The sequence below is a fragment of the Drosophila innubila genome, assembly GCF_004354385.1.
Source record: "Drosophila innubila isolate TH190305 chromosome 3R unlocalized genomic scaffold, UK_Dinn_1.0 2_E_3R, whole genome shotgun sequence".
Lineage (NCBI taxonomy): Eukaryota > Metazoa > Arthropoda > Insecta > Diptera > Drosophilidae > Drosophila > Drosophila innubila.
In genome coordinates, this window is record NW_022995380.1 from 31627903 (window position 1) to 31640746 (window position 12844).

General features: G+C 34.5%; 1 protein-coding gene and 2 non-coding genes across 3 annotated transcripts in view; all 3 read left to right on the forward strand.

Moving 5' to 3' along the window:
• LOC117789545 (protein Skeletor, isoforms B/C) overlaps positions 1 to 12844 on the forward strand; it is a 35626-nt gene that overhangs the window by 2302 nt on the left and 20480 nt on the right. Inside the window, exon 2 of the mRNA XM_034628576.1 lies at positions 2608 to 2682. Coding sequence (XP_034484467.1) covers positions 2608 to 2682 — 75 coding nt within the window. The remainder of the gene's footprint in view (positions 1 to 2607; positions 2683 to 12844) is intronic.
• Positions 9472 to 9637, forward strand: LOC117793070. The gene has a single exon (XR_004618213.1). It is a non-coding gene; the product is annotated as a U1 spliceosomal RNA (small nuclear RNA).
• LOC117793071 lies at positions 11315 to 11480 on the forward strand. The gene has a single exon (XR_004618214.1). It is a non-coding gene; the product is annotated as a U1 spliceosomal RNA (small nuclear RNA).

The following is a 12844-nucleotide window of genomic DNA, read 5'->3' on the forward strand; positions in this document are numbered from 1 at the left end:
TTTTATGTCACTTTAATGTAGGTCTTTTGTTCTTTTCTCTAATTTTTGTGCTGGAATTTTAAAAGAATTGTATGAAAAATATATAAATACATATGTTTACAAAAATTAATTGAGCGGCATGTCTTTTCTAACAGGGTGTTATCGATTTGTTCTGGAGGGCCTTGCTGTATCACTTTAAGTCTGTTTCGCAGCATTGATGTCGATAGATGGCGCTAAGTACAGTTTAAAATGCACTCCAATAAACGTAACGTTACAAATTTAAAATAGTAAAATTGTTCATTCAATTTTATAATCGAATTGGCAACAACATAAGCCGCGTTTTTATTTAAATTATGTTTTTTGTATACCAAGCCGGCATGTAAGAGTTGTATGTAAACATAATATTACACTTGAATTGTAGGTGCATGCGCAGTTTAGACACCCGCTTAAGGCACCCTGTATGGCCTTGGAGTCGTAGTAAGTTTTTTTCTTTTTATTTTATCCCATTTGTATATGTATGTAATGTGCGTGTGTGTGTATGTGTGAGTATATTTGTAACATTTCTGTTCGTTGAATGTTTTTTTTACAGTAGAATTACATATCGGGTTCTTCAACTTTTCTTCTTGTTATCTTTTGGCCAACAGTTTTTGTTTAAAATGAGTTATCACCCCAAAATTAAAATTTCATGTTTTGCCAAAGTCAATTTTGCTTAATGATAAACTGAAAGGATTGATTTTGTGGCACAACAAAAAGTTGTGTCCACAAATGCAAATGCTTAAAGTTGAGAAAGTAAGGAAGAACAACAACAACAAAACTCGCACACGCAAGCATATACAGACACACACTCACTCTCACACTCTCTAATGAGAATTAACTTAGCATGTTGTGTTTCATATAAATTTTTTCTATTTATGAAGTCGGCAACATTTGAATGTAACCGTATCTTTGTGGCGCCATGTTCCCACCACAGAAGCAGACTGCTACTTTATGTGCGATATACTAGCCTATCGGCCGACCGCCACAATCTGAGTGGCTCGTAGCTTACAATGATCAAGCGCCCAATTTAAAAAATATTATGTTTTCATAAATTGTTTGGTTTAATAATATCATTTACGTTTGTAAGAATAGTAAAAAATGAAATACATGTAAAATTGTTGATTCAAAATTAGAGAAACTTTTAATAAAGAACATGTTAAAGAAAGACCTAAATGTGAACGTCGGAGTACCAAGGCTGCCACATCGTTTTCAAACCGTAGGTGGCTTTCACTGTTGTTAATTGATGTTTTTAATATATATTCTGCTATGTTTTGTTATTAGCATTTTTACTAAAACTATAGAACAGTGCGCAAAAAAAAGAAAATTAGTTCCTTTCAAGACAGTAACAGCTATTTTTTCTTTTTAAAAGTTGGCAGCACTGTTGACTGTTTCGTGTGTGTGTGTGTGTGTGTGTTGGTTGAACGATTCCGATACATCTGTAAACTTTACGCGGCTTTCAGTCCGAGGCCGAAACTTGTTCCTGACGCGCGTTTTAGGAGTCGCGGCGTTTAAAAACGCTTTCTTCATTTGTTTCATTCTCTTTCACACATTTTGGCGTTGAAAATTATACATATGCAATATCTCAAGTGTACACAACAACTACAATAACTAAAAAAGGAGCAATAAAAATTACAAAAAAACGGAATAAAATTTAAATACACTTAATAAACTTTAGTTAATTTTAAAAAAGTGTGCAATGATAACTATTAAATAAGAGAATATTTTGAAATGGGCCAAGCCCAAAAAAAAACTTTTTGTTTTCATTTTTATATAATTTACATAAATAAATAAAGAAAAAAAAAACACTAAGCGGCAAATAAATTAACAAATAAAGTGAATTTGTGCAATAATTAGAAGATTTCTTTAAGAAATTAATAAGTGACAACAACAAAACAAATATTAATTAAAAATAAAAATTAAATATAGCTAGTAAATTTCATACATAATAATAATAAACACTTATACAACCAATAAGAATAAAAGGAGAGAAGAAGAAGCGATAAAATCTACGCCATTTTGTACCACTACAACAACAAAAGGGGAGACCTCACACACAAACACACACGCACACACACCCGATTCACGCTCATTTACCAATACCAAGGCGAGCGGTGTGGATGTGTGTAGACTACAATGTGGAGACCTTGAATTAGAAAGGAAAACAAACAAAAACGATTTGCCGCCGAATTCTCAACTAGAAAAAAGAACACCCACCAAAATTTGATTTAATATGTGCAACGAATAACAGCAGCAAAAAAGATCGCGCAAATAAATAAAATACAGCATCCCACCTGAAATTCGCCCCCAACAACATCAACAACAGCTACAAGCAAACACACATACACACACAAGTGAGTGTCCAGTGTTGAACAACAACAACAAAAACGATACCAATAAAAGGAACTTCAAATATTCGACAGCATTTCGTTTTTATTGTATTGCGAAATATAGCCCCAAATTTTTTGGGCATGGAAACGTGGAGAAAAAGGCGTCGTCAGGAACAAAGCGAAGAAACAACAACAACAACTGCAACCATGCGAAGAATGAGGATAAAAAGAGAAGCGACGACAACAAAAACAATAACAACACCAGGATTAATCATTACATGGTCACAGTTTGTTGTTGTTGTTGCTGTTGCAGCGCTGCTAAATTGCCTCGTCTGTCAAGGTAAGTAAGAAATTAATGTGTGAATTTGTGTGTGTGTGCTCACAACTCTCAAGATGTACTAGATCAGTTTAGAAGAAACGGTAACCGTCCAGGCTTCCAAGCATGGAAGCAAGGGCGTACGCAGGACGAAAATTAGTGGGAGGGTAAAACAATTTTTTTTAATATGTATTTTAATACTATGTGTGCCCCAAAGTATATATATTCTTCATCAGCACCAACAGTCGTGTCGAGGATCACGCTCTTGCTTCAAAGGATGGTTTCCTCTTTCTTCCTCCCTTTTTACTTTCGTCAACATTAAATCCAGTGTTGCCAGTTAATTTATTTACAAAAGTCTAAGTCTAGCATATTTCAGCATTTTTCAAAATTTCTGTACTTAAGTGTTGCTTACTTGCTGAATAATTTGGGCAAACACCTTATGCGAGTGTACTTAAATCGCAATAATTTAGATATGACTGCGAATTGTCGAAGTAAGACGCAATATTCCAAATACAATTACCAATAGCTCAACTGAACCCATTGAAGCACCATTTGGCAAGGTCTTAGCCACTTCAAAGTTGCCAAGTTGCCAAGTTGCTCACTTGAAACCTGCCCACAAAATAATAATAATGAACATCAAATGTATGTATCTCAGCGTTTTTGTAGTCTTAATAAGTTGATGCGTCATTTCCATAGCTATACAGATTTTTAATAGTTTTTTACAAAATGAAAAACAACTTTTTAACGCCTTTTCAAAGCAATTCATCTGTCAATTGTCAATAATATGAGAAACTATCAAATTCCCTTTTTTTCGTTATATAATTTTATTTGTTGCTATTTAATTAAGACAAGCTTTAAGCTTGTATAAAGCTTGTCTTAATTAAATTTGAAACTTTGTAATCTAAGTTTATGCAGCATCTCTGGACATGTTAATAAATGGGAATAATGCAACAATGTCACATTAAAATTTGCAATTGGAAGATCACGATTTTATTGTAGAATTTATTCTGATTTTTTTCCAGCATATTATATTCCAATTTATTTACTTTCATTTCTTGGTTTACTGGTTTATAATATGTATAAGTTTGTATGCCTAATACATATAATTCTGAAATTCATTTAAAAATTGAAATAAAATAATAATAAACAAATTTCCATATTTTTTTTTGTTTGTAGCTATTTTGCCTTCTCTACGTGGCTAAATAAATTATTTCAATTATGACTAACATTGTGTGTGTTATGCTAGTGCGCAAAAAGATGCCGCTAATTGTTAAAACAACTCACAAGCAGCGGTAAAAATTATTAGAAATCGATTGTAATTTGCTTTAATGAGCTAAATTCATGTTGAAGATCTATGACATGTATTACATGCTTGTTGATTTCAGCCTCATAATTACCGCTAAATGGTACGACAATCGCTATAAAACTCTTTGTCCTGACTCACTCACTCTCTGACTGATCATTGCACAGCCAAAACCAAAAGACCTAGGAGACTGAAATTTTCACACAACATAGCTGAGGCAATTTTTTCGTGCAATATATATACATATATATAATAGATATCTCTTATTGGGGCTCTAGCGCTTTAGATTTAACGATCAGTTAATAAATGTGAATTTAAAATCAAAGAATAGCCATTGTCTATTTTGTTAATATTAGTATAATACATAAGTCTGCGGCTGCTGCTTTAGCTGCTTAATTACCATAATTAGACGCGGCCCAGAGGGGCAGCAGACAATGTAAGGTTGTCTTTTGGTTCATTGAACCATTGACACCGCTGACGATTTGGTCACGCAATTGGTCAGCAGCAAAACAAAGAGAAAGGGAAACACAACAAATTATAATAAAATCTGAGATTCACACGGGCTTTTGGTTTTTATTCTTTCATTAACCACTATGTTGTGTAAAATTATAGTAACAGTTGTGCTCCGAATTCTAATTTCGCCATAATTTCATAAAATAGCCATTAGCATACTTTTTTTTTGGATTTTAAAATTTGTTATTCTTATATGAATGCATAGATTTTCTTAAATTAGTGTAATCATGTAATTCTTTAATAAATATTTCATTAATAAAAAATCCATAAGCAGGAGCTTTTTTTTTAGTATATTTTAAATGTGGGAATTACTTCTTAAAAAACAGTTGTAGCAGTTTTTTCTTAAGATTTCAGTTCCTTCATTGAATTTGTAAAATTATTAATGTTTGTAAGCTCATTGTTTTTTTCCTATTTAAATATTATTTGTATAGTACTTAAATTCGTTTGTCTTATTTCCCTTATTAACAATAAAAGCGTATAGCATAATGAATTGCAGACAACCAGTGTAATTTTTTTAAAAATAAAAGAAATATTTAAAAAGTCCAAACAAAAAATTTGTAGTGGATAGAGACCATTAATATGTTTTGCTTAATGAGCCGCATTTTAAGTAGCACAATTTTCGATTTAATTGCTTGCCGCTGAGAATAAATAATAATTTATGTTCATGAATTACTTGTCGCATTATGCAAAACAATGCGAGATAAGACATTAGAGAGGCCAATGAACCGCAACAAACTAAATCATTCATATCTCTGTCGCTCTGGACATGCTGAATAGCATTCAACTGATGGAAAAACGGTAAAAAAAAGTGCGAGTAGTGCCAAAAAGTGAATGGTGTAATGTGTAGTGTGTAAACCGGTTGACGACTGTCGGACTAAACAAATGTGGCTATATCTTGTCATACTTGGCTTACAGTTCCCATACATACTCGTACTGGCAACTTGGCCCAAAAGTTACACATCAAGAGGTAGCTGAGACTTGGCTGGTTTTATGGCGAGTGTTTTGCAGCTGGGTCACTCGGCCCACACCGTCAGTTACGTAACCCGACCGTCTTTTCAGAGAAGAGAAGAGAAGAGAAGCAAAAAGCTCAACTATTAAACTAAAATGCACAAGCGCAGTCGTTGTCGTTGAACTCAATTCAAAAAAAAAGAAACGCCATGCAGTCTCCTCGTCTTGGCGGCTAATTAACGTGGCCCAAATAAGAGCCAGTATCGAAGTATGCATACACCTTCAAAATAAATCTCTCACAAGTCTCACAAAATTTTGACTTATAAAGTTGCTAGATCCGAAATCTGACTAGCTTCAAACTTTCATAACTTTATTAAAACTGAACCGATTTTCAAACGCAATGTCATTTTGATCATGGTTTGGTCTTTAAATTCATTCTGCATTCAAATTTGATGTATTTCATTAAAAAAAAAATATTGCCCTCTGGATCTCGATTTCAATGCTAAGGGTCCCCCCTTTGAATTTTCGAAAATTCAAAATTTTAAATCTCAAGTTTGCACTTTTAATTAACTCCCTATATAGTAATTAGTATAAAACAACACTTTAAATTTGATTCTGAGACCCTTCAAATTTCTGTAAAAAATCATGTCAAATCTGACAAAAATTTTGACTTGTAAAGTTGCTTGATTCAAAGTCTGACTAACTTCAAACTTTCATAACTTTATTAAAACTGAACCGATTTTCAAACTGAATTTCATTTTGATCATGGTTTGGTCTCTTAATTCATTCTGCATTTAAATTTGATGTATTTCGAAAAAAAAATATCGCCCTCTGGATATCGATTTCAATGCTAAGAGTCCCCCCTTTGAATTTTCGAAAATTCAAAATTTTAAATCTCAAGTTTTCACTTTTAATCAACTCCTTATATAGTAATTAGTATAAAACAACACTTTAAATTTGATTCTGAGACCCTTCAAATTTCTGTAAAAAATCATGTCAAATCTGACAAAAATTTTGACTTGTAAAGTTGCTTGATTCAAAGTCTGACTAACTTCAAACTTTCATAACTTTATTAAAACTAAACCGATTTTCAAATGGAATGTCATTTTGATCATGGTTTGGTCTCTTAATTCATTCTGCATTTAAATTTGATGTATTTCGAAAAAAAACAATATTGCCCTCTGGATATCGATTTCAATGCTAAGGGTCCCCCCCTTTGAATTTTCGAAAATTCAAAATTTTAAATCTCAAGTTTTCATTTTTAATCAACTCCTTATATAGTAATTAGTATTAAACAAACAAAACAAACAAACATATTTCTGTAAAAGTCATGACAAAGCGGCCAAAAGGTGCGATTTTAAGGCTTTATTTCATTATGTGTGTGAAAGTGCTGTGGTACCAGTCCACAATTCACAATCCACAATCTACAGTCCATAGCTGTCCCATAGCCATCACTTTAGCCATCACTATCGCCATTATGACAGAATGCGTGCTGTGAATATTGAATGGAATTACACTTACTAAACAAGTTTAACGCTTTAACACTCGGTCAATCTGTCTGTCTATGTATGTATGTGTCTCTCTTGTTATGTGGTTATAAATTCAATAAGAGTGCAAATCATTTGATTTTAATGTTTTGTGTTGCATAAGTCAATTGATGTGGCATCAAAACGGTGTGAGCCTGCTTTTAAAATCAATTTAAAATATTGACTATGTAATCAGGACTACAAAATCAAAAGAAAACATGTTTTATATATTCCACAAAAATTGCATACCTTTAGGCTGCCTTCTGAAAGTTCCGGAAAAATTAAAAAAAATATTTTTTAAGATATATTTTTAAGTAAAATGAAATGTCCAACTTCTTCCACAAATGTCAGTGAATTATTATGCCAACAAATATAATTTATTGATGTATTCAATGTCAGCTATGAATTGGTTTAAAATGAAAGCTAAATTTTGTACAAAAATAATTTATTATAATTATTTTTAGTTGGACAATGTGGTATTTCAGATAAAATCCAATTGGAGGTCATATCTGAATCTATGCCATTCAGCAAGAAGACTAAAATTAATTCCAAATTGAATGTCAATTAGTCTGCTCACATTGAAGCCAATTAGAAGCCGTTTGCTGCAACTTCGATTGATATCATTTTTATTTTTGGTAGTTGAATTGTTTGCAAGGGGCGTTACACTAACCAATAAAACAGTGAAACCAATCTGGTTATGTATTTAACTGTTTGACATTGAGTAGCAATGTCTTGATACGCTATTGAGATTGCGATTTGTGATCGCTGCGTTGACAAGCTGAGAAGTTTGGGGAAAAGCGGAAAAGCTGACAAGCTTATCGCATATTTGCAGTCAAACTAAACGAATAAAACTTCAATTTTAGCGAGTTTCCGGCAATGTAATCTAATTCGCACCAGCTACAGCACATGCACTGAAAGAAAAGAGCGACTTCTATCATCCCAACATTCATCTTACATATTTTCTGCTTGAAATAAAACCATTTTAAGACCAAATTACTAATATTAAGAATAATCATATAAAAAATCTGAAATTCGCGAATATTACTGACTTTCCTCGAAAAATTTATTTTGAATTTTAAAACCTGTCCTATTAATTGCTGTTTTGAGTATTTGAGTTCTTGTTTTTGAAAATATAAAAATTTTTTATTTTACTATTTGAAATTTTTTTTGGCAGTGTGGCAGTGGGTGGAAAAGGGGAGGTGGCTGCATGTATCACTCTCATTTCACGTGTGTAGTTCTAATGCCACGCAGATTGTCGAGCAATTTGCAGAGATTAAATTAGCTGAAGCGTGCGCTGCGAAAGCCAGAAACATTCGCAGTCGTTTTTCTTCTCGTTGTTGGTGTTGGTGTTACAATTGTTATTGTTGTTGTTGTTAAGGGCTCCATGTCAGTGGCTGTGGTTGCATATGAAACCACCACCAGCTGTGGTAGAATAGAGCACTCGCGTGCGACTGAGACAGCAATGTCTGTGCGACTTTTGTGTGGGTGTTAATGTGCCACGCCCATGCCCTCAACTTCCAGCTGTGTCCTTCCACTACCCAACCACCCAACTTGCGGCAAATGTTTTTCTCTGATGTTGCCGCGCAAAATTTTCTAATCTCTACGAATTGTACAGCTTTCCTAGAATCCCCAGTTGCAACTTTACCTCTCCCTTCCCCTCTCTCTTTGACTGTCCTACAAAACACATTGAAACTTTGTGTACATATTTGAGTTTCATTTCGTTTGTGGTTTGGTTTTCGGCAACATGAAGTCATAAAATTGAAACAAATATATATATATATATATATATATACGTATATACTCTCTAATGCGTATTGTGATGTGAGAATTGCGTGCTGTGAGTTGACTTCCTGCTGAGTGGTAACGCCCTCTTCTTCGACTCAAATCGAAAAGGGGCGGACGAGCGGAGCGTGTCGCTTACAAATTTCCCGCGAGTGTTGCCTGCATCCCTGGCAAAGATATAAAAGTAATCTACAACCTGCCAATTTAATAATTTTACTTATTTGATATAATAAGCCGATGTGGGTATAAAAATATGATACGCTGGGATGCTATTCTGAGATCCCTAACAATCAGGGATAGTCCCTGTCCCCTGATAGTCAATTTTTAGCCAATTCCAACACATACTATGCAACTAAATGGGTTTCCCAGTGATTTTTAAAAAATTTTTTTTTTTAAATTTCGTATTTTAGAAATCCCAGACTTTTTATTCTTTTTCAGATTTAAAATTTTTATTTTTATCCAATACCAATAAATATTATTGCTAGTTAAATTTGATTTTTCGTTTAAATTTACCATGTAAATTTTTTTTGCGGACTACTTTTAAATTCCAAAGAGTTGTCTCAGAGCTACCTGAGTTGACCTCAGGTATACAAATAATTAACCCAAGGATTATAAGTACAGGGCTTGAATAGTAATATTTTGTTGCCTAGCCAAAGGCGTCTGATTTTGTCAATGACTTATAATTCTCAAACAGTTCTAGTAGTCAGACTCTAGAAACCCAGTTGTTGAGCTAAGAAAAGCATACTTACCTGGCGTAGAGGTTAACCGTGATCACGAAGGCGGTTCCTCCGGAGTGAGGCTTGGTCATTGCACTTTCGGCTGAGTTGACCTCTGCGATTATTCCTAATGTGAATAACTCGTGCGTGTAATTTTTGGTAGCCGGGAATGGCGTTCGCGCCGTCCCGACATGATTAATAAATGTAAACAGTAGTATTCAATTTTGAAAGTGAATAGCTATTAAAATATGCTGAAGGAAGTACCAAAACTCAAGGTATTTAGTGCAATCCTTTCCCGAAGTGATCCCGATTGTATAGCTATTTTTCACAGTAAAAGAGCTCGTATCGTATACATCCAATTTAAAACAGAATTTTAAGATATTTGCGCATGCTTTTTGTATTTATGGATAGAAATTAATGCAGAAACGAGATTTGGGTTGCTATTCTGATGGAAGTTAATTTAAAACCGATGACTGCTGTTAATAGTGATCTATATTAATTTTTTTATAGTTTAAAATGTTTGTGTGGAAACATTTGTGATTTTCCGAAAATTTCTAGTACAAGTGTATTAAAGGAAATGGGAAATAATCCGATCCTTGAAGGGTTTTTTTAATAGTTAGGTGAGAAACCAGCGAAAGGATATAAATAATTGCGGCTATCCAGCTGAAAAATAGTAATTTAAATAAATGTTCACTAAGAAAAGAGAGAGGCAGTTAAATCCATCGATCATTGGCACCATAAGGATGCCAGACCAACCGAAGGAATATCCAATCCATTCCATTTGATGGCATTCATTAGCCGGTTTTCTTTTGGTTTTTTGCTTCGAGTCCAACCTTCATTTCTACGTTTTCTTATTTATTTATCATCATTTATTAAGAGAAAAACGGGGCAAGTCTTAAAGTTGCCATGATTTTGGCGAAAGCAAAAGCAAAGAAAAGGCATCCGAAAATTGTCGCTGTCAGATTACGGTGCAATATTGCTTCCAGTTGCCATATCCTGCTGCCTTTCCGCCTAAATTTACGCCCTTCTCTGTCCAAGGACGGAGGACAAAGTAAAGGAGGGAATGAGAATTTTTTTCCCCCTCGTTGTTGGCTTTGACACAAGCAACAATTTACTCGGTTTCAGGTTAAAGTCATATCGTTAGCATTAACGCTTTTTGATTTTTATTGAGTCAGCTAAATTTTATTCGATTTGCTATCCATACACACGCACAAAGAGTGAGTAGAAGGGCATCCTCCCTGTCAGCAAAAAGGGAGTCGAGAGACATAGACAACAACATTCCTGAGGGAGGAATATTTTCATGCTCTTTAATGATGCTCGACTGGGCGACCAACCAATGAACCCGCCAGCCTTGCCAGGCATTTTGGTAAGAGGATAGAGGAGAGGGAGGACAACCTGCTTTCCGGGTGGAAGTCTATTTGGGAAGTAAATGAAAATTTGATTTGGAATTTCGTGCGTTGTACATGCGGAACGGAACGAAGACAACAACATGATGAGGATGCTGATGACGACGTCAAAGTCGAAGATGGGCATGTGATAAAATAAATTACGGCCAGATTAGTGCGAATTTAATTATCATTTGTTCCTTTGATGTAGCGCCCGTTCAAATAAATAGAATAAATATAGAGATTATAAGACTGTCAGCTCGACATTTATAACATCGTTATCGTTATCATTATCGTTATCCCTGCATCCTGTACCCTGTTCCCTGCTCGACAGCGTACTAATTGCAATTGCTACCTGAACAAGTAAAACGAAGCGAAATTTGTAGCCTACTTTCGGGAGCAATTGCTTGTAGGCCTGCTTGTAATTCTCAAACAGTTCTAGTAGCCAGACTATGGAAACCCTGATGTTGAGCTAAGAAAAGCATACTTACCTGGCGTAGAGGTTAACCGTGATCACGAAGGCGGTTCCTCCGGAGTGAGGCTTGGTCATTGCACTTTCGGCTGAGTTGACCTCTGCGATTATTCCTAATGTGAATAACTCGTGCGTGTAATTTTTGGTAGCCGGGAATGGCGTTCGCGCCGTCCCGACATGATTAATAAATTTACTATAACTATATGTTTTAAAAATAGGCAACAAATAATTAGTTGCTCAGAATCACAAATAACAGAAAAGAGTATAAATTTACAAAGTAAATTACGAAAGAAATTTAGAAAGAAAGTATTTTGGTGCACTTTTTGAATTTCAGATAATTAATAGTTAAAGGTTCATTTACCATCTACAATCTGGACAATTGCGTTCGTCTAGCAAAATCTGTTCCATCGCACAAATGCTGACATTGTAGCTGCAAGACAAGGCTGTAAATCCGCTTATTTTTTTTGGGAAGCTTCTCAATGGTTGCCTGTGGTTACGGCTTTCAGCAGAGGTTTCTGTAGTTACAGTCCCACTTCCCTTTTCTGTAGCTACTGCCCCACTTCCCGCATCAATGATATGTTGACGCACTTGCAATTGAGGGGAGTATACGGGCAAACCCTTTTCGACAGACAGACAGTCAGACAGCTATGCAGATATTTGGTTAAACTGATGATATGATACTACGCAACCCCTGTTTAGAGTTGCCCCCTTTGATAACCATGGTTACCAGTTAATTTATAGAGCTTATGTTGTCTGCAAATGGTTCAGGTTTACGGTTGCATCTCTTCAAACTCTGCTCTTAAATGTGATTAGTCGCTGGAGAGATGAAGAGTTTTATGGACTTTAACATCCCCTAGGTGAATGTTAGAGTTTCAATTTATGGTCCCTTAAATTTTCTATTGAAATGTGGGTCACATTTCGCTAGTTTCAATCAATTTCTTTCAACTGTCAACGTCTTTGCGTAGTACCTTATCAGTTTTATTTCTTTTCTAAAAATCTTATCATTTTCAACGACGTACACTTCAGTCAGTCAGCTAGAAGAAAGATATACATGGGCAATGGACTATTATTTGCTGCTGTTCTTCTATTTTCCACTCTTCTGGCACTGTCAATGCCCATCTCCGTTTTCAACGTTATTAACAACTAGAAAAAGAAGAGACGATGACAGCCTTAGGCTCGGACTGAAGCACAGTTCGTTAGTTCGTCCCCAACCCTACACTAAAAAAAAAAATATATTACTCTCAATTTAGAAATTCGTTTAATAATCGATTTTATTTTTTCTTGAAAGTTGTGTTATTTGGTGTTCCGCATATTTAGAAATTTATTTTCATTGACATTTGGTTAACGTTTTATGAAAATTCGACCCAAAGCATTATTTTCTTTAAGAATTATCCATTCTGATAAATGAAAAAAAGTTTTTTTTTTGGTGCTCCACATTTTAAGAAATTTATTTTCTATTAACAATGTTATTTGAGAATTATTGAAGCTAAATTTTCTGGCTGTCAGGGGAACATACATATTTTTTTTTTGAGTGTAGTTAG